Raw genomic sequence first — 26,084 nt, 5'->3', positions numbered from 1 at the left:
TCCCTTAGCCTACCCTTTCCCTTACCTACCACTTTAACCCTACCCCTATCCTATCCTATCCTATCCTATCCCACCTTCCTTCCCCTAGCCTAAACCCCCATCCCATTATAACCTACACCCCCTCTACCCTTTCATTACCCCCCTTATACCTCCCATTACATTTTACTCCCCAACCTCCCCTAACTCCATCCACTACCCCTTATACCTCCTAACCCCACGTATCTCCTACTTCCATCATTTATATCCCTTATGTCCCCCTTTCCTCCAACATCCCATTCCCCCTCTTTCTCCACGTAGCAGTTACACTTAACATTTCCTACCACTCCCCCCTCTTATTTCTCTCCGCCGTATCACATTACATGCTGGGCCCCACACACTCCAAGATGGAGAATTAAATAAGATTTTTTTATTTGCTGGGACCCACCAACCACTGGCTGAGAATGTAAATCTGTTTTTGTTTTGCATTGCATGGGCCCCACCAAAATTTTGAAATCAAAGAAAAGTTTTCTTTTAGGGAATTTTAAAGGGAGAGCATCCACCTCACTCTACCCCTTCATCTCTTCCACCTTATCCCCTCCGTGGCACTTCTTTACCACATCACCCCATCTTCTTTGCCACAATATCCTCTTTAATGTTACACCTTTTCACACTCGTGGCATATTTGGGCTCCACTAAAACTTTAGGATGAAGAATATAAAGCAACTCACTTCAAATTTGATTAAAAACTTCTAGGTTCGTACCTGTTCAAATAGATTCACCTTGAAGGAAGATATTAATCTCTGATTGGCTCCAAAGGAGAGAAGATTTTCAAGCATAAATGAGGTGAACTATAAAGGATAAGCTCTGTAAAAGGAGATTCAAAATAGGCTGGTTCCTCATCACTGAGAATTTTATCAAATCTTTGGGGAAGTGACCAGACCTCATTCACCCTTGGTTTAAATGCAATTTCCAGTAGATTAATTTCTCTGAGTTTAGACCACAATCAGACCTAAGTATTATTTTATACTCAGAAATATGATTAATGTGCATGATGTTTGATTTACGTTGTGTGTCTTTGCAGGTATGGTTGTAAACAAATGAAGAATGGAGCACAAGGAATATAAGATGATGACAAACCAAGAATGGGGACTCCCCAACATAAGGGAAAAGATCTGGGGATCACCGCATGAAGAATGCATTCAGATAGAATTAATCCTACAAACGCAGATAGACACAGGTGAAAAATCCTAAAGTCAGATCAAAGGTTGTGAAAATCAGGTCTGATTCAATTGTGCAAGTAAGAGCAGAAAGCACCACTTGACAATGTGAGAGAATTAGAACTCAGAAATTTGTGTTTTGTACGAATCAGACCCTTAAGACCTGATCTGTTTGATGAATGAAGGCAAGTAAAATTGATTGATCAATCATCTGCTACAAATGAAGCTCCAATGACCGATTTAGGAGTAAGGATTTTTGTTCATGCAAAGATGAGAAATGCTTTCACCAAACAGCTTTAGTACAAAGGAACCTAATTTGGCCAATCAAGCATGCAAGTTGCGGAGGTCTCCCAAATTGGCCGATTCACTCATGTTTGCTAAGCTGCTTAAATTAGCCGATCATGTTTTCGTTTGCAATGCTATCCAATTTAGGACTAACTTCATGTACGAGGCAAGTAGAGCGACTTCAAGATTAGAGCATTAAGAGCGAACTTCAAGATTCAATCCATAAGCGACTTCAGGAAATAAAATACATCAGCGAACTTCAAAGAATCCAAGTATAGGGGCGCACTTTACAAATTGAGGAAGATGAGCGCACTTCACAAATCACCATATATTAGCGAGCTTCACAAACTGAAGTAGATGAGCGAAATTCATAAATTGAGCTATATGAGAGAAATTCATGATAGAAGAGCGAAGGGGATCTGAAAGCATTCAATTTGAAACAAACTTCACAAATCACCCCACGTGAGCGACTTCATGAGTTAGGAATTTGGAGTGAACTTTACCTTCAAGCCTTCATGAACGAAATGGAAGTAGAGGAACGAAGGGAATTTGAGAACACTTACTTCACGAACTCAACATTTGGAGCGACTTCATGAGTTGACAATTTCAGGTGAACTTCATGACTTGACAATTTGGAGCGACTTCATGAGTCGACAAATTGGAGCGAATTTTACGTTTGAGACATTTGGAGCAAATTTCATGTTTAAGACATTTGGAGCGAACTTCACAAGTCAAGAAAATGGAGCGAAGTTCATACAAGTATACTTCATGAATCAAGGAAATGGAGCGAATTTCATGCAAAGGTGAACTTCATGAGTTAGGGATTTGGAGCGAATTTCACTTGAACAAACTTCATGAGTTGAGAAAGACAAGCGAATAAGCTAGGTGAGAGAAGCAAACTTCATGAGCACACTCCTTAAGGCAACTTTCATATCTAAGCTTACATGAACGATTTTTAACATCACAACTTGACCTACAAAGACGAACTTCATGAGCGAGCAATTGGAGCGAACTTCATGTGGTAGCTGATAGGAGCGAAATTCATGTTTAGAGGAGCGAATTTTATGTTTGGAAGTGGAAGAGTGAAAGGTGTGAGAACATTTACCTCGAGCTGATCCAATTTGGAGATAACTTCATGAACTGAAGAAGATGAGCGGATTTTACAAATTGGACTACATCAGTGAATTTTACAAATTGAGCTACATGAGCGAATCTCAACTTCATGTTCAAACCTACATGAACAAATCTCAACTTCATGAATTAACATACATAAGCGAATTGAACTTCATAAACTCACCTACTTGAGCGAACTTTATGATTGGAGGGAGATGAGCGAATTTTCCTTAAGAGCTTTGTTTGAGTGTATGTATAAGTGTAAGGATTAAATCAAAGAAACAACAAAAAGATTGAAGAAAAGTTCATTTGAAATTCATTTCATCTCCAAGACTTCAAGAATTTCATGTCGAACTTCACAAAATGGAGGAGATGAGTGAGCTTAAGGGATTGAGCTACATCAGCAAACTTCAAAAATGAGGACAGATGAGCGAATTTTACAAATCGAGCTTCAAGAGCGAATTTCAAGTGAGTGAACTCTACTTCATGTGTTCCTAGCTGAAGGCGAAGATGCAAGATTGGTTACATAATTACTACCTTAAACTGATTTGAAGTTTGGAAAGAGTCATTTTGGGTTAAGCTCACATAATGAAGGAGAGTAAGTTCAAAGACAAGGACAACTTCATGAAAATCAAGAGTGGAGTAAACTTCAAGAGCTCCTCTCTAAGAGCAAAAAACAACTTCAAGTGTCCCTTCATAAGGGCAAATTCTCTTTATATGCTCTTATTAAACCTATATATCAAGTGTGTTTGTTTTGCAGGAGATGGACAGGTCGCTAGAGGATCAAATTTCAACATCAAGATTAAGATGCAAGGAAGATATCCTCAAGGGAACTTCATAGACAAATACAAGAAGGTGATTACATTAGATGCATTCATTTACACAAAGACATGATCTACAACATCAACAACATGAAGGGAGTCACAAGAGAAGGAATTCCGAAAGAGAAAGGTAGTGGTGACATCAAGAGTTCGTTCTAAGGCACATAAATACTTCAAAACCAAGATCCACACCTTGCACATCTATGATTGAAGTCCTCGAAAACATACTTTCAGAAGAGTTAATCAAAGTTAGAAGATCATCGTTATCGCTGAAGCTAGATAATGTTGAGTATCAAGAAATATTCCTTCATGACGATCTATCAAGCCCACAAGTGCCAATTAAAGGTGGAATCTTAGTCATCATCCCAGTCATCGTCCCACCAATCAAAGGAGTTCTACATCAGCACGTCTTGGTTCAATGTCCCTGATTCGCCCATGATGGCACAAACTTTGAGGCACCTACCCCTATCATCTATTGGTCGAATGTTCCAGAGAAGAAATGTGTCAAAATATTGTAATTATTTCATTGGCCTAATTGAGTTTGTTATAACTGTAGACGTATAAAAACCTTTTGCATTATTTAATTGAATAAATCATTTTATTTAATTAAATCCCTTTCTCTCTACTTTTAATTAAATTTACATTTAATTAAATAGTTCACCCCAAATTGAATAAATCTAATTTATTCAAATTCCCAGATTGCAACCAAATTGAAATAAATTAATTTTATTTTAATTAAATTCTATTTCCCCTCACCCACTTGCATTTTCCTACATCTCCCACTTGCATCCTAACCCCCTTCCTAAATTCTTCTAGATCCATCTAATCCTAATCAATTAACCCAAAACCATTCATTATCTCCTTTCCCTAAATTTGAGGAGGTCACTTGTTGAATGCCCCCAAATTTGGAAGGACTCTTACAAATTTGTCCCCAAAGTCTTCAAACCATTAATGGTTAACTAACCCTTAGTAGCATGGTTAGAGACTTTTTGCCTAACTTAACCTCCATCTAACCCAAGGGTCTCATCAAGCATTTATTGCTTTGACCATGGTTATCTCTTTAACCTTTGCACAAGAGTTTATCCTTTGGGTAAAATCTTTATCCAATGGATAACCTTAACCTAACCTTAACCCTTACCTCCTAAGGTAACCTTCATGTCTTCTCAAGCATTTAATGCTTCTTATCTCTCCTCTCAACCAACCTTATGTTGACAATTGTCACCATTTCATTGGTGAAAATTGAAAACATAGATTGACCACTTTCAATCTTGACCCTTGATTAACTCTTTCAATCCTGGCCATCCATAGCCCTATTTTCACTATAAATAGAGCTCTCCTTCCTCCATTTTGTGGATCCATGAATCTAAGAAATCTATTATCTAATGTCCATGCAAGCTTTTAGCATCTCATTTATGCTCAATTTTAACACATCTAGCTTTTCTTTGTTATAGGAATAAATCTAATAAGCATTTTAGACTATTTCCTTTATCATTTGCTTAAATCATATAACTAGTACATCATGTTAGGATAGTATTACTACTAATCTTGTCATCTTATAATCTAGTTTATTGCATTTTGTAGAATCATGCATAGATAGGATGCATTTTCATGTTAAAATCAATCAAAAGCATCCCTCGTTCTTGCATTTGTCATCCCTAAACCACTTTGCTTAGTGATCTGAGAGCAAAAGCATTGGTTTGAGGGACCTTGTGAGATAGAGAACCATGGAACCAACCTTGGGAAGTTGAGTCATCCTTCATGACTCCATAACTTGCACCAAGAAGTCATGTGGGTGTGTGGACAAGTCTCTTTGAGCTTCACTTTTCACATTTTGAGTTTCATTGACCCGCTTTTCCAGCATACAATAACAAACCCTAATTAGGGTTTTCATTGTAAAATCTTGGCCATTGATCTCAAATGGATCCAAGCCATTGAATTGTATTGAGAGCGCTATAAAAGGCTCAAGTCTCTCATTTGTAAAGGTTAATAGTGAATAGTTAGCTAATAGTTAATGGTTAATAAAGAAAATAGATAGTGAATAGAGAGAGAATAGAAGAATAGAATAGCAATTAGAGTAGAAGTTAGATTAGGAGAAGGCAAAAATTGTTGCTTAAGTTGTAAATGAACTCCATTTTCATTGAAGTTATGGTGAAGTGTGTTGTTTCTTTACAATGTGCATGGTTTCTTGTTGGATCTTCATGTTAGATGATAAATAATTAGATTGAATGGAGGAATTTGTTGAATGCATTTATGTGGAATCTATTTAGTCCATACCACTAGCCTCTTGTTGTTTGTAAGTGTGGCTTGTGTGGTCAACTGGAATACTATGCGCTTAACTTCAAATCGCTATACATCCTTTGTTTATGCATTAACTTGAATGATGAGCAATGTTTGATGATAATGATTTGAACATCTTTGAAATGTCCTTAGAAGATTGCATTGAGCTTGGGTCAAATTGCTCAGTTTGATGGTAAGACCTCGCTCAGTAGGATTCCATCTAATCATTCACCTATCTTCTTATATTCTAGGCCTTAGAATAGACTTTCTCAACCCTTCACCTTTTGCCTTTTTTTAAAAATCAAGTTAGTTTAGGATCAAAAGCATCACAAGATCACAACATCAAATGATCTAAGTTCCAGCAATTCAAGCATTCGACAATTCGATGTAAGTCCCCTTGTGATTCCAACATAATCACATCAACCAACAGAGCTTATCCACATGTAGTGATCCTACATTCATGAACCTTGGAGTCTTCTCAAGTGATCCTACATTCATGAACCTTGGAACCTTCTCAAGTGATCCTTAAGCTAATCTTCAGCATTTGAGAGATTTTGTTCAAGAGAGGATAAGATACCTTGGTATTTTATTTTGTGTTCGCATGTGCATAAAAAACACATCAACAGGACCAAGGGAAGCTAAGATTGTATAACCTTTTATCTCTTACAGAAGTTTGCTCCCACCACATCCTTATTTTTAGACAAGTTGGGCACACTTATTGTCTTTGAATTTGTAGCCCAAAGTTCAGGGATTTATGTAGACTTGGTTCATAATAAAATACTGCTAATGCAAAATCTTAAGTGCAAAAGATAGACGGCTAATAAACTCATGGCAGCTATGTTGCACTTTGGTATATCACTTACAGATTCTAAAAGAGAGACGCCTCAAAATACCTTGGCATGCATTTTACCACCTCTAATGGCTGCTTAACACATATGCACTAAAAGAATTAAACATGAAAATCTCAAATGGAGAAACAAAACTTTCATCACACAAAATAAACATGTGACACATATAACTTTAGACAAACCCTCAATTAGGAAAAAAAACTCCAAGAAGAGTGACCTATGTTCCTCGTGTCACCAATCCACTATTGTACAAACTACATTACCTTGTTGAGCTACCTTGATGAATTACAATCATACCCACATATAGTCTTGAAATGGACATTCACATGCATGTACCTCCTTGTCAATTGTGTAGAAATTAAGGACAATATCGTTGACACAAGATCTACTGTTCATGCATGTAGCAATCCAAAATATGTTGCAGCATCCCTCCAATCCAACATACAACCTCTGCTGAAAATAGGATTCCTATAGCATCTGCCTTGCACCCATCAGCAACATGGTCTCTCCTGCCATCAACACCCTCTACCTGTGCCAACAAATCTTAGCTCTCCAATCAACTAGTTGACCATGACTATATATATTATCAACCATCCTATATATGCATAGCTTAGACAAAAGCTTAACAACTGCCAAGCACCCTCTCAATACAATCAACCTACATAGCTTGGATCTCACACAACAAGCAAGCTCACCAACCTTCTAAGTTGGAACCAGGGATCGTGGCTTTGGAAAGCATAGCAATCTCTATCCTTCCAACCAACCAACTAAACCAAGTCACCTTCTCTCAATCTGAAAGCTCTATTCATATGGCATCCTAGACCATATTACAAATTGATTCTCTATCGCAATCAATTCCTCTTCCTCTGTTGTCTCTTCCTTTCCTACCTCTTCAAATTCAAGTGCTGCCCTCTCCAATCATCACTACCAACTCTATTGCAACCACAACTAGCAACAGGGACACCTACCATCCAACAAGGAAGACACAAGGGTTTAGGCTAAGAAACAACTCGTTAACATGCAAAAAAACTCATTGCAAAGAAAGAAATGCACACCCAACCAACAACTAAAATTGTCACATGTCTAAGAAGAAAAATAGTCAATCAAAGAACTTCTCATTTCAAATGAACCACCTGACCTAAACAAGCATGCGCAAAAAAAATATGTGAATGATCACCTAGAAATAAACCCTCTGGCAATAGAAAACTAACAACAATCACAAAGTTAAAAAATCAACTATCCATGTGCCCAAAGAAGCTTCGTTTTCATAAGGAGAAGATTTGCCACCTATCAAAGCAAATGGCAGCTACCACCATCATGGCAAAAGCCTAAAGCTATAGTTGTCAAGGATTGACCACCTCCACATGGAACTCAATCACCACCCTAAACTACTCTTCCACCTATCTTCTTTTGCCACCTCATACCTCGTCGCCCACTACACCCCATACATGGTACTCTATCCTCTTGCCACTACTGGACAATATTGTGATTACTCAATGAACATTCCCTGGCTATTATGTCATGCCCGTATCAGCTGCTACAAGCTTCAATAAAGCTTTGGGCCTCAATGCAACACTTGATATAGGCATTGACGATGCCCTGATTGCACTTGTAGCACTTGCTACAAGCCTCAACAAAACCTTAGAACTTGCTTAAAGCTCTACTAAAGCAATAAAATCAAGTAGTTGCATGCGTGTTCTTGTTGGTAACTACAACTCTTGGAATGAAGCCTATCACGCCTATTGCTACTACAAATGCCTTCTACAGCAATATGAACACTTATGGCATTTGCTACAAGTGAACATGTAGCCCCACAAAGCCTAACAAGTTGCCACAGGTGAATTGTAGCATGGCTATACATGTCATTAAGCTTGCCACATGCATCTTTCCAGCTTACTATGGATGAGTTGCAATCAGTTATAGTGTCCCGAAAATTAATCCCACTTGTTCACAAAGAACCAAAGTAGTCGGATATGCCCCCACCTCTCCCAAGGCATGCATATCCCCATATCCAATATGGATACATTTACCATATGGTGTGGATACACATTGGCTACCATACCCATGTGTGCCCAAAAATCCCTGATTTTCTAGCCATGTCGGAAACTGTGTGGTTTGATATTTAAAATTTCTAACGTGAATCTTCCTAAACTCAATTTAACGAACTTTAATCGTGCAAATTTATTAAAAAAAAAATGGAATAAAGTACAAAACCTACAATAATAAGGAAGACAAAAGAAATATTTTTCTACTTCAGTGACCCATTTTTTTGGGTTTTCATCTAATGCAACTCTACTATTTTTTCAGTGTTTCAATTTTTATAAATATAAAAATTATTTGTTTATAATTCTATATTTATATTATGTTGTTTAGATGTTATAGATATAAAATAAAATAAATAAAATTTATTAATATATATTTAATTGTTTATTCTTTTAATTTTAATATTATTTAAATTTATATTTACTTATTTTATTAAAAAAATTAAATTTTAATGAAAATTCAAAATATTAAATGTGAAAGTGATTTTTAATTTTTTAAGTTTAAATTATTAATGTTTATTCAGTCCTTCATATTTAAATTTAAAAATATTTAGATATACATATATATATTTAATTTATATTTTACATATTTTAATTTAAATTTAGCTAACATTATTGTTAATTTAATTATAGATCTTGGTTTTTAAAAAAATTTGTATATTGTAAATTGTTAAATTAAATTCTAATTATTTATGTAGTAATTATGAGTCTATTACTTTTAAAGTAATAAAAATAAACTCTAATAACTTAAAAAATTGTGTTAAATATGTGTATGTGCTTTTTATGAATGTTGTATTCAGTCGTATCAATTTGGGGTCTTCAAAAATGGCCGTATCCATATCTGATGCCATATCCATATTTGTGTCCAGGCAACTTTGTCGAAAGCTAAATCCACTTACGAATCAGTGTATGCCCTTGCAATGTGTTAATGTGAGGTGGTTTCCGAAACACTAGCCAATCTATGCCTTGTACGTTCATTAGCTACAACTATTTGGCAAGAGAATTGCCATACATTCTACATGAAGAAAGTAAAACTTGGAGGTCAAAAAATGGTTGGATCTAGATGAAAATTGTTACAAATGGTATCATCAAATGACAAAAACCAAAGATGGTATTAAAGAAGGATCCATGCATGTGGACCAAAATATCTGGGGAAGGTCCAAAACCTACAGCTTAATTTTCTGATTCAGGTTTATGAGATAAATAATCTCAGCGAGGAGTATAGCTATGGTGGTCTAAATAGAGGTGATGAAAATATATATTTAAGATGCTTGTCCTTCTCCAGCATAAACACAACCCCAAGTTTGTCTCTGATGCTCCTCGACCAAAGACAGTTTTATGCATCTCAAAGCCTATTTGGAAGGATCTCAAAGCCTTTTAACCCCAAGTTTGTCTCTGATGCTCCTCCACCAAAGACAGTTTTGTGCATCTCAAAGCCTATTTGGAAGGATCTCAAAGCCCTATAGTTGCAAAATTGCAAATGTAAGGCCAATGGTCACTTGCCTGATGGTGGATTGCAAAAATAAAATAATAGGAATTGAATTTACAACTTGACAACTACGACCTCAGTCAGAATTCTGTATCAAAGTTTTGGAAGGAATTGATGTGTTGAATGGGGACAATGTGGCTCAATTCTTAAGCTGAGTTTCACATGTATATCAACAAATTGTAAATGAAATTTGAGAGAGAGCAGCTGTCACTAAAAGACTGCAAATAGGCACAAACAAAACTAATCTCAGACAATGAATTGGGTATCAATCTTTCCAAGGAGCAGCCATGTACCATTCTCCAAGGCAATTTCATAAAAGGCTTGCTCATCAAAGTGAGAGCACATAGACTAGCAAGACAGAAGGAAGCATAGCAGCTGATTGACAAGTTTGTAGATGTATTTCATAATCCACCCCTTTTGTTGCAATCTGATAAGAAAATAGACTGCATTATCTGGACTGAAAGTGGATCCCAACAAGTCATTCTTCCTCACATATGTTGAAAGATGTCTTAAGTATGTATTTTACAGGCTCGCCCTATGGGATGCCGCTAGATAGAGACAAAAAAACTCACCATGATTTCTTTATGGGCAAAGGAAGTCAAGGTGGGAATATTTGAATGGACCTTTTTGGTAATTATAACAATATTTTATAATGTTCACTTCTATATATGAAGCCCATTCAAAAATTCTTTGTAAGCGTATCTTGTGGATCCACTGGAACCAGTTTTATTGATCCATTTGGGACTATTAGAATCAGATTGGGAAAAAAATTATCTATTTTGTATATTTTTTCCTCTTCACTTGTGATTCCAGAGAAGATTATAAAGACTCTAGTCCTAGTTCAACGGTAGATCTCCAAAGAAGTTCAGGATCATCAAAACCAACAAACTGATCATTTATACAAAATGTAGAAACAACAGATCAATCACGAAAGAGAAGATATTGTAAAGAAAATGAAATACATAAAGTTCTATTATGGGAATTCAAAAATTACCACACATATAAGAGGCAAAAGAGCTGAATTGCAAAAAATATCTCGAACTCTCAGGTAATAGAGTAGAGCATCATGTTGTGAGGAACACAGTTTTTTTACACTGGCCTAAAGAATCATGAAGCAAAGCAAGCATCCATACTTTTCTAGATTTGCCATTAGTTGGCAACCATACCCTCTCAGAAAAGTTCCTCTCTTTTGAACTCTCTGTCATTTTTTATTCGACTTCTAACAATAGTAAAATTCTTTCTGTTTGTAAATTTCAACAAAAAGAAGAAAAAATAGAGGTCCAGTTATTCCCTTCAGCGATTTCTTTTTAGTGGCAGCTTTTCAGTTTTCAGATATTTTACAGCAATTCCAATTATTCTACAGTAATTCTCAGTTCATGAGTTGAGATTCAGAACTTTGCAAAGGTTCAGCATTGTTTTCATTTCCAGATCTACATTTGCCAGTTCCACCAGAAGGATTTTAATCTTTCAAGGAAAGATATTGTGAAGACACGAACTACATCTGCTACAATGGAAAGCTACTAATACTACTGTAGATTCCAACCCTTCATTTGCAATGGAATCTCAGTAAGAAAAACACAGAATTGTCCCACCAGAGTATATTTCTGATGAACAAGTCACCTGATCCTGAGAAAGTTCTTTTTGGCTCAACATAGCCTTCATAATAGAGTGAATGATACAAGGGATTCTATGCTCCAAATTATTGAGCACATTCAAAAACAAAATTAGCAATGAACCTGGCATCATAGAATATCCAAGGAAAGTAAGTTTTGAATTGTCTATGTTCAAAAGAGGTTTAAAAATTCATCTATGAAATTCTTCAAGAAACACTAATGCCTGGCTCCAAATTGACATGAGTCAAATTCCAAATTGGTGTCCTAAGGCAAGCATTAGTCTATCAACAAGCTCTTGACCACATTAAAATCTAAATTAACAATGAAGCTTCTATATTCGAATGCATGTTAAAAATAAAAGTAGATTTTCAAGTCTGAAATTTTTTCCAGAGATACATAATTCTAGCTCCAATTTACAAACCAGGGTCGTAAGGCAAGCATATGAATCCATCAAGAAATTCTGATGGAGTTAATATTTCCTGGGATCCAGCAGAGTTCATTATCATATCTTCTAAAGTTTCTTCTGGGGTTTCACAGGCAAATTTAGTTATATTGAACTTAATTTATATTTTATTTGGCTATTGTTATATTCTTCCTTGGGTATAAACATAAAAACAAGATATTCAAAGAAAGAAGTAAAACCTTTTAATCAAAAACCTGCTAACCAGTTCTAATAGTCATTAACACCAATACACAAATGGATGTGACTTTTCTTGGGATAGGTTTATTTGCTGCAGCTGTAAGATAGTAAATATTTTGCTTCTAAATAGACATCTCTCTATGATATGATTCTTGGCAAGATGCTCAGAGAACCATATCAGCCTTTCTTCACACTAGTACTGCTTCTGATCATTGACCCATTCAGCTACTTATTCAACTCACTTCAAAATATGCAAAGCCTTTCTTTTGCATTTGACAATATGTAGATACACTCCCCACAAATTAGGGATAAACTGGAGAATGGTGGCTCCAGGGAAATTTCATCAACGGGCTAGAAGAAAATTTATTAAAGATTATGCAATGTATTTGTTCTTAATATACTCCGATTACTTAAAACTCAGCTCAAAGAATAGATTAAATCGGCCTTTGGTAACATCATTTTGCAGCCAGCTGAAGTCATGTAAGTGCCACGATCACCTGCTGATCAGTCTCGGTTGATATATGAAATCAAAATGGCTCTTAAATTTAATCCCAAGCCCATACTAATTTTCAGAAAAGAGAATGTTTAAACTTGAAAGTTATCCTACCTGTTGCTTCTCAATGCGCAAAGCCATGGTCTTGATGCCTCGCAAGCATAGCCAACAATCAAATGGAGCTAAACCTGACCCTTCTGCATTCTGCAGGAAGTAAACATCTTTGGCCAAACTGCAAACACAAAACATAAATGGAACACTCCAACTCCATCTCTTCAATAACAAAAATTTTCAGCATAGAAACAAAAAGCATAGCATCCAAACTTAACCTTCCAAAACAATGAATTCCCAATGCATATTATATTGGTTTTCCAGTGCAAAGCTTCTGTCAATTAGAAGTGTGGCTATCCTAGAACAGGATGACGTCAAGTCAAGAACAACCACAAAATATGTATTCGCACTTCAAGAAACAATGATGGAAATAGATGGAACAAAGACAAACCTTTCCCCCTTCACAGCGAGAACACCTGCCATGACATCACTGTGGCCAGCTATGAACTTAGTTGCTGAATGCATCACAATATCTGTGAACCGAAAGAAGCCCTAGCTAATCAAACTTTGTTTTAGGTATAAACAAGGACATTGTTTATAATGTCAAATTAGATTTCTGAAGCAACTACTAATTATCACAAATCAGATTGAGCATCTTTCCTAAACAAAAGCAGATTCATCAAATAAAACTAGTTGTTACTTTTTGCAATAAACTCAACTAAACAAAAAGAGAAAAGATACAATGAAAATTAAAGCTATAAACTTTAATATTGAACTAATCATCGTCTAACCACCTGCTCCAAGCTCCAATGGCCTTGACAAAACAGGAGACATTATGCTGTTGTCAACAAGGACCAGTGCACCATGTGCATGCGCTATGTTTGAAATTTTCTGATAAAAACATAAACAACGTAAATATCTGGTATGAAACCAAGTTAGAATATACACATTTTAGCTAGTAATGAAAATAGGAATCACCAAATGAAACAAAAACCCATCAAATCACCAACAATGAATTGATGAGTTCCCATACTGTCCACAGTCTGATGTGACACCATTTGTCAGGTATGAGGATTACATGCATTTTACAGGCAAACTTGACCGAACTCCAATAATATAATGATAAAGAGAAATAATAGGGTAGGTAAGAAAGTACAGATTACTAAGCACAATGCATCACCAATATCAGTATCATGAAAAGCTTCAGAAAGAAGATACTGACTAGATTAGCACTTGCACCAGAAGGGGTGCAAGGGTTACGCCGATAGAAAAGTACATGTAAGTTAACAAGATACTGAAGTATATATTCTTTATTGCCTATTTAATGTTGCATACAACTTTGAAATACATACAACATTGTCTTAACATTTGGAAAATACTTCTATTTACTTATAGTTAATTGAAGGAAAGATCTGTAACAATTTCAATTTTGAAGAAATTGTAGTCAATGATTCCCTTTGCTTGCATGAAATGAATGTGGAAAGAGCTTTTTGCTTGTTCATTTTTTTTGTTCATACATATTGAAATAATAAGATAGTAAACTTATATTATACATGCATGGTTGGTCTTATGTTAAAGGTAGTTTAGAAAACAGAAAGTCTATATTAAACAAAGGAATTATAGGTGAGAAAATATACTATTGGTAACAAGGGAAAATCGTTTGATGTAGATAATGGGTTCCAAACTTGGGACATCACAATTTAGAAATTGGATGGAGGTGAGAAGTTAAAAACACCTTCAATCAAAGGTATTTCTTTGAATGAAGGTACATCATAAAGTACCTTTGTTCAAAGGTGGGTTCAAAGGTGGACCTTCGCTTGAAGTTTTTTTTTTTGGGCATGGCATAGCAAAGGTCCTTAGCTAACCACTTTCACTCTCTACCTCAAAATTTCCTCATAAATTTCACTTTCAAAGCTCCAGTTGGACCTGCAAATGGAATGATCTTTGTAGGATCATAGCCCTAGAAACGAACTTTCCAACAACCATAATTTTATTATATTTAGGTTTTATTATAAATTTACTTTTTATGTTTTATTGAACATAGGTTTTTCACCAAATATCAAGTTCTCTATTCTACACATGGAAAACAAAAAGTAAATTAGTGAAAAAATTTCTAAAAACTATCTATGCATTAGGTATTGATGTCCTTGTTTCGAAAAAAATAAAACTGAATTTTGATACATGCAAAACAAGTTATGCATGACAATATACACCTATGTTTAAATTATAATTAGTTTGACTTCAAAACATAATTAAAAAAATAATATATGCAACAAAACATTATGAAACAAAATGCAAGCATTAGATATTGGTGTTACAAATCTATATTTAAAAGAAATAAAAAATTATTATTTGTATAAAAGTTATAACAAGTTATGCATGATGACATAAACATCACTTTTAAAAAATGTTGCTTGCTATAGAAAACAAATTATTAAAAGTTATGTTTAAAAATTCACAACTTAATTACACTTATTTTTTTTTAAATATATTTAGAATCTACAAATAAAATCCCACAAATCACTAGTTTGCATCATCTTCAAATTGTTAACAGTTTAGCTGCTATATGTGTCAAAAGTTAAGATTTAGTTGAAAATGTTGATTTCAATGTCCTACGTTGGCCAAAAAGAGGGACTCATTATTGTGGGATACCCTTTGATCAACAAGGTGCTACTTGATATCTCAATAATATGTTTAATTTAATATAGTTTATATGTGTCTTGATATCCAATATTGCTAAACTATTTTTAAATATATAGTATACTGATGTAGCGATATAAATCTAGTTAAATAGATTTAGAAAAAACAGAGCTCTAGTTTACACATGCCCTCTTGTGTAAATGATGCAACTTTTTCATTTTAATATAGATACATATATATTTAACTATTTAAAAGGTTTTCCGTAGGTTTCACACATATCCAAACTCTATAGCTAGGTCCAACCAATTTCTTCACACAACACATAAAAGTTTAATTAAGGAGCAAATTTCTTGTAGAACTAGAGTGTTAATGAATCATTTGTAACCCTTATCATTTTTTGTTGAAATTTCCTTGAAAACCCCCTATCACTCTTCGTTGATGACTCCTTTGTAAACCTATATACATTCATGCTAATCATGATGACTCCTATACAACTTTATACAACTTCATTTTAATCATGATGGTTCATTTATAAACCTATACAACTTCATGCTAATTTTGATCAATCCTTCATAGACATGTATAACTTCACACTAATCATGGTTCCTTACTACTTATCCTTCATAGACATGTATAACTTCACACTAATCCTCCATAGTCCTTTTCCATGTATAGTTCCTTACTAATTATTAATCCTTCATAGACATGTATAACTTCACACTAATCATGGTTCCTTACTACTTATCCTTCATAGACATGTATAACTTCACACTAATCCTCCATAGTCCTTTTCCATGTATAGTTCCTTACTACTTATTGATGGTTCCTATTAATCCTATTTCACTCTATTTACTTTTTATTTATTGTTTATTGGCATTGGTAATTAGTTGTTGATGTTCATTTTAGATTAAAACCAAATGCTACTCATGGAATTTTGTGCTTGTACGTATAGAGAAGGAGCATTCATTGCAAGGAGCATGTATAGATCCTTATTAATATGCAAATTCTTTTAGCATGCAACTATTATTTACTTTCATGTTGATTGCTTGATTAGATTGACATGTATGTATGATTCATGTAAGTAAAAGTGTGGAGGAAAACCATAATGGTGAAAATTACCTACCTTGCAATTTTCCCCATATATGCAATGACTACCATCCAAATGACATATTTTTATGATGCGTGTAGTTGAATGCAGCTTTGACTTCACTTGATTCAATATATCACAACAATTTAGATGTGAGCTTGAAATTCTCCATCCCATGTCTTAGGTGAAACCCACAAGTGATGCATGGTTTAAAATTGAAGGTGTGTTGTGACCATTTCACACATCGCCCCATTGCAAATGGGGACCCCCTCTTTTTGCTCGTTTTCGCTCGCTTTTCGCTTCGCTTTTAGGTTTTTTTTGTTAGTCAGTCAGTTGTCTGGATTTAGGGTTAAGCCTTAGGGTTTTAATTAACGTCTTTTCAAGCCAGAATCCAGTCAGTTTTGAGAGCTTTTGAGCTTCCTTTTCTAGGATGCAAATTTTGAATGCAATGATTTCGCCAAATTGGTCTATTTTCAGTTGGAATTTTTGAGTGCAGAGCTTAAATTTGTCTAAGTGTTGATGATGAAATGTGAATTTTTGTCCAATTGACTAATTTTGACCAAATTTTGACTTTTTTGATTTTTGATCCCGGGCATTGAGAATGATTTGTTTTCGCCTCGTGAATTGATTAAAGCTTGTAAAATCATAATATTTTGGCCTGTAGGAGCAAAATCGCTCCTGTCCCTCAGTGAAGGACGGGAGCTCGTTTTCAAATATCTTACTATTCCTGCAGAGTCAAGATGAATTTCGAGTTGGAAGTGATGAAGAAAGGCGAGATCTTTCCATTGAATATAAATTGAAGATTTTCATGAACACAGAAATACCTCCAAGAGAAAAATCGCTCCTGTCCCTCAGTGAAGGACCGGAGCTACAAATCAAATTTTGCTTTGTCCTTGCAAGATTTTGACGACTTGACAATTTGAAGATGTCCAAAGGAATATGTTTTATCAAATGAATATAACTTGAAATGCAAACATGAAGGAGAATGACCCAGAATGCTAAAATCGCTCCTGTCCCTCAGGAAGGGACCAGGGTGAAATACATTATAGCTCCCGTCCCTCTCCAAGGGACCAGAGCGATATTCTTCATAGGACAGAATTCAGGCAAAGATCAAGGCAAGTTTGTGTTTGATGGCAAGGAAGACGATGAAAGGAACTCATTGAAGACAAATTGAAGATTTTGAAGAGTCAACAAAGGACCCTAAATGCCTAGTTCGCTCCTGTCCCTCTCCAAGGGACCAGAGCGATTTTTGTTATGCATGATTTTCTTGTCCAGTTTCAATCGATCCCCAAGGCATGGATGAATGGAAGGGCGCATTACGAGCCCGTTGAATATAACTTTGAAGGTGATAAAGTGAAATGAAAACCACAAGAGCTAGAATCGCTCCTGTCCCTCTCCAAGGGACCAGGGCGATATGATGGTGATATTGCTTCTTATTCAAGTTTAAAACCGTTCCTCCAAGATCAAGACCTTCCAAGACGAGGAACAAGGTGGCAAGGACGTTTCAAGGCATTTCAATCAAGCACAAGTTACCAAGGTCATCACATTGAAGGAATTTGCATTCTAAGACCCAGTTCGCTCCTGTCCCTCAGGAAGGGACCAGAGCGATATTTCCATAAAGGCATGAATTTCAAAAGACAAGCAAGTGTCAAGCCACCAAGAGAATCGAAGGGACGTCATTTCACGCATTGAAGATAATTGCAAGTTGAAGAAAACAAGAACGAGCTCACAATGTTGAACTTCGCTCCTGTCCCTTAGGAAGGGACCAGAGCGATATTGGGTATATTGATCAATTTATGCAAAAATGACGTTAAGACAAGGCTTCACAAGGTCATACAAGGTTCAAGGCGTCTTTTGAAGGTGATATATCAAAGTTTGGAACGTCCAAATGTTGTCAAACAAGCTAAAAGCTCATATCACTCCTGTCCTTTGGGCAAGGACCAAGGCGATTTCATCAAAAACATTCATACTCCTTCAAAATCAAGGCAAGGCGAGGATGGACAAGGTAAAAGACGTTATTTGGAAGGCAATAAACGAAGAACAAAGGTTAGATGTTTACGAATTTAAGCCAGGACATGGCGATCGCTCCTGTCCCTCTCCAAGGGACTAGGGCGATGTTAGCCAAAACACATGATATCCTTTGAAAATCACGTTGAGATAAAGACGCACAAGGTTTTAAATGGCATTTGGAAGATGATACAAGGAAAAGTTCATATCAAGATGGAGAATTTCAAGCAAAAACCTTAGGATCGCTCCTGTCCCTCTCCAAGGGACAAGGGCGATGATACATCCAAAGCCACTTATGCGCACGTGCAAGGCGATCTAACTTGAAAGACCCGACAAAATGGGTGATTTGAACGTGGAAATGAAGAAGTTGAACGTGGGAGTTACAAGAAATCATGACAAAAATGGTGAATCGCTCCTATCCCTCTCCAAGGGACCAGGGCGATGAGGTACGTCTACTCCATTTTCAAAATTTGGCGCTCAAATGAACATTTTAAATTTACCTTAAATGCTAAGATCGATGAGTTTTGAAAATCCTATTAAATTAGCATTAAAAAAATTGCGTTTGGCATTTATTAATTATTTTGCCTTGTTTAAAAATCAAAATTTATTAATTAAAAATCAAAGGCATTTAATAATTAATTAATTAAAAAAATATATATATATATAAAATCGAATGGAGCGTTTTGACATGGAGGTCGGCCTTTATTATCTAATTAAAATCGTTTGAAAATTGATTTATATCACCAAGTCGGCCTTAATGAATGGAAGAGGTGAGCGCTATAAAAGGAGAGTGAAAACTATCATTTTTACATCATTATTTTATCATTCAAGTGCGAGCTTTCATCCCAATCAAGGTGGTGCGAAATTGTGTTTGAAGAAGTGCGAATATCCTCCAAAGGTGGCGCTAATACTTCCAAGGTGGTGCGATATTTGAAGATCTATATTGAGCGAATTTGCCAAGATTTGAAGGTCACGTTAAAGGCGATATTTGAAGATCACGTCAAGGACAAAGGTGGCGAAATTGATTTCTTGAGGAGATCACGTTGAAGATCATCTACACCTCAATTTTGCCTAGGCGAATTTTGTTCTTTTGGCATTCTAGGGTTAGCTCTCTATTGAGGTATGGCGATTTGATTTTATTGTTTTATTTATTCATCGTCATATTTTAAATTTTGAATTTTGAATTTTGAATCCCTAGCTCAATCGTTTTTCATTTTAGGAAATGATAACTCAAAGACTTATCATGAAGTTTCCTAAAATTTATCCTCTAATCTATGTTATTTATTGCAAAATCTAGCTTCTCATTATGAAATGTTGTGTAGGTATGGCGACCCCGAAGGCGGGACCATCCACCAATCGCTCAGCTCTCATGAAAGAAGATCAGAAGACCGAAGGAGTGGAGACCAAGATCGTGTCGAAATGGAGCAACATTGGAGATACAAACTTGGGTAACTTCAGCACGAAGAAGTTTCGAGAGGTCCCTTACATTGGCAAGCCATCACCTGTCGCCCGGAAAATAATCGAGAGTGGCATCATTAAGGCGGCCGGCTTTCCTCCAGCTGTTCAGTGCCATGAGTTGATGATCGAGTGTGCTCGTCACTATGATCCACAGTCCAGGACGATCGTGTCCAAAAAGGGAAACACTTTGGCATACCTTTCAGAGGAAGCTATAAGTGAAGCTTTCCATCTTCCAGAGCACAGGGACATGATATACAAGAGCATAGAAGGAGCCAGATCAATGTACGAAGATGATCCAGATGCTTGTCTAAGCATTATCAATAAGAACTGGCTACTTAAGAGCCGTCCCCGTCTAAGCAAAGTCCCGAACATACCACACAGGATTGATTTCCAGGAGGAGTACAGAGATTTGATTACCATGCTCGACCGAGTTACAGGAGCCCCTCATGCCTTCTATTTTGAGAAGTGGATGTTTTACTTCATCCAGGTGATTGTTCAAGGGAAAGGTACGATACATTGGGCTAGGATGATTAGCCATTGCTTAGACGTACAGTTGAGGAGACTCAAGGCTACTAAGTCCTTCCACATGAGTTCATATGTCATCTATGCCTTGATCAGGAGTGTTGAGTACGCAGGACTACCTCACAGAGGAGTGATTGGAAGAGGACCCGGCGAGGTCAGAGCTTGTGATTCCTATGCCTACTTGCATCATCCGCCAGGGAGCAACTATAAGTTGGTTAATGATACTTTCACGATGAACATCACAAGGACGTTGCAAGGAGGAATTCACAACAGGTTATCTCAGGATGCCCAAGAATTCATAAAGAGGTACGATGCTTGGTTCATTCAGTTTCCCAAGTTCACTTATATTAGAGTGCATGGATCTCTTTTACCTCCATACATGTTGCCGAGATATCCAACAGACAGAATTGTGTTACTTGAAGTAACAAGACAGTTGGCAGCATATGTGAAGGCATTCAGACACAGACACCAGAATGGAGTTCCAGTACCTATCATTTTGGGTAATTCAGTTGAGGTATGTCCTAATGCTTTAGCCATGGATGACGCAGAGAAGGAGTTAGCCTTGTATTCTTTTTCGTCTTTTGCTTTGAGAGAGAGCTTTGATCCACGTGGACATTTAGAGGAGACAGTCGGCAGGAAGTTTAGACATGAGTACCAGATTGAAGATTTTATGATGAATCTCTTAGATGATCTTGAAGTGAAACGGAAAATGCATTCTAGATTGCCTTTGGATTTCATCAGGAAATGCAGGATTTAAAGAGTGGCCGACCAAGCTCAGGACAGTGGCAGACATATTCAGTCTTCCTATGATCGAGAAAGCAAAACAATAAGGTTAGATTGGAATGAGCCCGAGGTCGTGGATTTAGATACTTTGATGGCACCAGTCTTGTCTTGTACTCGCAGATGGGTTGACATACAACATCAGAAGTTGAGAGAACAAGGCATAGCCATGACTTTCACTTTGGAAGAGAAACCTGCCGAAGGTGGAGCTAGTGTGAGTGAAGGCAATCCTAATCCTAGGAATTCAGGTGAAGGTAACCTTCGATGTGCCAGTGAGGGCAATCTCCATTCAAGAGGTTCGAAGAGGAAAGAGAGACCTGGAAAGAGAGAGTCTTCCAAGAAGAAACAAGAGGCTAACAGAGATCGATCATCCGGTACTTCTTCTAGACCTGAGAAGAGAACAATTCAAGTTGAAGAATCCATGGAGTCGATGGTACAGAACGATAGGCAGGAGGAAGGACAGGCACGGCATGGGTCACCAGATGGATCTCTCCAAGACTATGAGTTAGATGAAGACAAAGAAGACAATGAAATGACATCTCCTCCCAGACAAGAAGAAATAATGCATAAAGAGATTCAAGTTCAAGAAACAAGATCGATTATCCCAGATTGGTTGAAGGAAAGATTAACCAAGGTGATCGTAGTAGAGGACGAGGACAATGCAATCGATTTAGAGAGCCTTGTTGGACGCTCACATGAAGTAACAGAAAAGAAGAAGGCTACCAAGATGTCCAAGATGATTCGAGATGAGACTGGATCCAGGAAATTGCAGATAGCTACACCGGCAGCAGACAAATATGAAGGTGAGATCCTAGCAGAGGAATATGATATACAGACTTTTGAGTTAGGACCCTCTACAGCAGAACAGACTTTAGATGATGCTACCGATTCATTTGAAGCATTGAAAGACAAGCTTAGAGAAGAAATGGAGAAGAATAGAAAGCTTGAGAGAGAGGTCGGTGCATGGAGGACATATTTCAGTCACATCAATGAACCTTTGGGACGTCAGGATACAGTTAGATCACCAGTGCAAGCATTGCCGCTTCAATCAATCAATGAAGCAAAAAGATTCAGGAACATGGTCCAACGTACAAGTAATTGGATGGATAGATCTCATACAGTGGCTATGGAGTTTGTAACAAGGATGATGAAGATTATTCATCAAGCTATCCAGGTTCTTGAGATGATCCACAATTTGATGATAACAGTAGCTGCATTCGCCCATACCAAGGACGTTATCATTCCTGTCTTGAAAGTTATTAGACACACATCAAGGAAGATTTTAGCGCAGGAGAAGATCTTGGATGGAGAACCTCACAATTTGTTTCATTGGTCAACCTTACTCCATATGAAGAATGTTTTCTTGGAAGACATCAGTACTAGATGTGGCCAAGTTGAGGAGGTGATCAATCCGATCCAGGACAGAGTATTTGAGGTACTTCGTACCATTCTTGACAGAAGGATCGAGGTTGAGACAGATGTGGATATGCAGGAACTAGAGGATAGAATCAAGATCATCTTTTGCAAGGACACAAATGTTACAGATGAGCAGTATGATCAGATGTTTGCCACCATGCTCCTGATTGAAAAGACGAAGGAACTTGAACCTTCATGGGACGCAGCTCTTCTAGATGCATTCGATCAGGTCATCCACTTAGAGGAGAGTATGAAGAATCTTCCTGAGATTCCAATCACAGAAATCGAAGGAATCGTTTCAAGATTCATTGCATATGCTAAGAAAGAGAATTGGAAAGGGAATAAGATTCTAGATGAAAGGTTGTTACAGATGATATGACACCTTATTTCTCATTGGTTTATGTCTCCTAGGTTTTTGTGCCAAAATTTAATATTTGGCTATGCATTTAATATTGTTCAGTAAAAAGGAGGCCATTTGTAACAAACCCTAATTAGGGTTTAGGTGTCATGATCTTGTCCATTGATCTACTTTCAATCTGGACCTTTCATTGTAATTGGGGATGCTATTTATACCCCCATTTTTTCATTTCATTTGGTAATAGTGAATAGTGTAATAGTCAATAGTTGATGTAAGAGAGATTAGAGCTAGAAGCAATTTTATTTTGTAGCAAGATTGAGTTTTGAAGAGAGGAATTCAAGCAATTGTTGTACATGATGATTTGGAAATCAATGAAATATTGAAGTTATGGTGTTTTGTTGCAAATTTCTTGAGTTATCTTCATGGTTGTTTGATTTACTTGAATTGTGCTCAATCAAAGTAGCTTGTTAATTTGAAGGACATTGTGTGAGACTTGATCTTTGGTAGGATTCGTAATCCAAACCACTAGCTTCTTGCTGATTGTAGGAACGCCTTGCGTGGTCGACTGGAGAATACCTTGAATCCCTTAATCTTCAATCATTGTTGTATCTTGGATATGTACTTTCGTGGTAGTGTCCTTGATCTTTGATGCATTGAATATCATTTTGTTACCTTAGAAGACCGCACTAATTTCAATCGAGTTGTTATCTTATGGCAAAATTGAAGTTGGTTGAATCTTGCCAAGTCTTGTCCATACTAAGTCATTCATAGGGTTAGACTAGATTAGACCTCTTTCAAACCCTACTCTTTTTGTTATTTTTGAAAAGTTTCTTAAGTTTAGTAAAATCTTGAGCTTTCGGAATACGTAAGGCCCCTTGGAGGAAACAGCAAATCACATCATACCACTGGAAGCTTGTCCACACGTAGAGACCCTACTAAAAGAACCTTGGAGTCTACCTAACTGATCCTTTACGCGAATCTTCAGCAGTTAGAGACTATTTTCTCAAGAGAGGATAAGATGCCTATTGGTATTTTATTCTGTGTATGATGGTGTACAAAATACACGTCAACAAGGTGCAATTTTTAATTTGGTTTAGACTTGTGAACTCCAATATAAAATTTCAAGATAGGCTCAAATTGACTCAATCCTAACTAGTCATTATCATCAATTTGAGCCCAAAATATTGAATTTGTGGTGTTGGGATGTTTTATAAAAAAAGAGAGACCCTAATTCACTTTAAAAACATCATTATTATGTATCTCTCCTAGTATTTTATCACATCATTACATTAGCATCAAAGATCCTACGGACAACCTAGGAATTTTAATGGTTGCCTGAAATGGCATCCCGATGTAGAAAATGAGCAAAAATTGGTAATTCTAGTGAAGAATCAACGAAAAATCCTTACATTGGCAAAATGGGTTCCAAAATGGATGGGCGCCAAATGGAGGTCTTAGAGGAATTTTCCTCCAAGACAAGGAATCCTTCACCCATCAAAATTCATTCCAAGAGATAGGGTGCTAAAATGGGATCATGGAGGATTTTTCCTCCATTACAAAATTCCTACACCATGTCTAATTAGCACCTTAGTCATGTGATAGAGTGCTAAATGGGGGTTGTGGAGGAATTTTCCTCCCAACCCAAAATTCCTTCACCATGTCATTTCCATGCCCAAGAATGGAGGATGAGCACTAAACTGAGGTCCTTGAGGATTTTTCCTCCAAGGAACAAATTCCTCCACAGGGTCAATTCAACGCCCAGGTGAGGATGCATGGCACCAAATGGAGGTTGTGGAGGATTTTTCCTCCAAGGCACAAATTCCTGCATACTATGGATTTAGCGCCCAATTTAGGAGAGGAGCATTGGACAAGGGTAAGGAAGGAATTTCCTTCCAAGTTAAATTCCTCCACGTGATGAAATTGGCATTGGAAGAGGGGCATGGAAATCCCAGTCAAGGAAGAATTCAAAATTCCTCTCCCAGGCATGGAAATTCATCAAAGATGAAGGAGAAATTGGCTACAAGAAAGAATTTTCTCTCTCCTAAATTCCGAAGCTCAAAATGGGAAAAATTCCTAAAAAATAGGAAAGGTGATGAATTGATCAAAAATTTATTCCCAAGGAGAAAATTGCACCCAAGATGACTAAATTCCAAGAAAGTGAAAAATGGACCGAGTGTTGGAAATTCCATCCTTCAAGACAGAATTCTTCGAAAAAGTGAAAAATTGACTAACTGTTAGAAATTCCTTCCTCAAGGAACAAATTTCCAAAATTTCTTCTCCAACTCAAAATGTGCCCAAGGTTGGAAGCAGGACATGAAAATCAAGGTTCAAGAAGAAAAGTTCAAAATTCAAAAATTTCTTCCTCAAGGTGGAATTGCACACAAGATGATGAATTTCAAAGCACAAAAAAAGTTGGTTGTGTGAGAATTCTCTCTCCAAGACTCAGGACAAGACAAAATTCCTTAAGCACAAAAAAATGGTTTGTGGTCAAGAAAACCTTCCTTCACGACGAAGTGTGCACATAAATTTTCCTTAAGGAAAAATTCTCTCTACAAATATTTTCTCTCTCCTCGAATTTTGGACGTACAGGAATCCTTCAGAAGTGGAAAAGATTGTTAAAATTCTTCCAAGGCAAAAAATCTTCCAAAATGTCTTTTGTGAGCTCGAAATGGAAAGATCTTGTAAAGGATGAGTTGGCGACATGCAAAGAGAATATTCTATATTAATGATGCATAACCTGGAAAATTATAGAAGTTCCTATCACGACGGAGTCCATTTGCATGGCAAGAATCTATTGGGCATATGGCAGCATGGTGGCACATTCATTGCTAGAATATTTGACCAAATGGCGGCCGAGTCAATGCATGGCGAGGTGGTGGAGCATCTTTTGCATGTAACTGTCGTATTTAGGAGATGATGGAGCATTTATGACATTATGGGTGACTTGA

At 36.7% G+C, this 26,084-nt stretch overlaps 1 protein-coding gene across 4 annotated transcripts in view; it reads right to left on the bottom strand.

Moving 5' to 3' along the window:
• LOC131079919 (cystathionine beta-lyase, chloroplastic) overlaps nucleotides 1-26,084 on the bottom strand; it is a 156,700-nt gene that overhangs the window by 64,700 nt on the left and 65,916 nt on the right. For all 4 annotated transcript variants that reach the window (XM_058017965.2, XM_058017966.2, XM_058017964.2 and 1 more), the window contains 3 exons: nucleotides 13,663-13,759; nucleotides 13,320-13,401; nucleotides 12,932-13,049 (listed from right to left, as the gene is read on the bottom strand). In XM_058017965.2, the coding sequence (XP_057873948.1) occupies nucleotides 12,932-13,049; nucleotides 13,320-13,401; nucleotides 13,663-13,759 (297 nt within the window). The remainder of the gene's footprint in view (nucleotides 1-12,931; nucleotides 13,050-13,319; nucleotides 13,402-13,662; nucleotides 13,760-26,084) is intronic.

This window comes from Cryptomeria japonica, chromosome 10, assembly GCF_030272615.1.
Source record: "Cryptomeria japonica chromosome 10, Sugi_1.0, whole genome shotgun sequence".
NCBI lineage: Eukaryota > Viridiplantae > Streptophyta > Pinopsida > Cupressales > Cupressaceae > Cryptomeria > Cryptomeria japonica.
The sequence above is the reverse complement of the archived record's forward strand: the minus strand, read 5'-3'. Positions and strand labels throughout refer to the sequence as shown.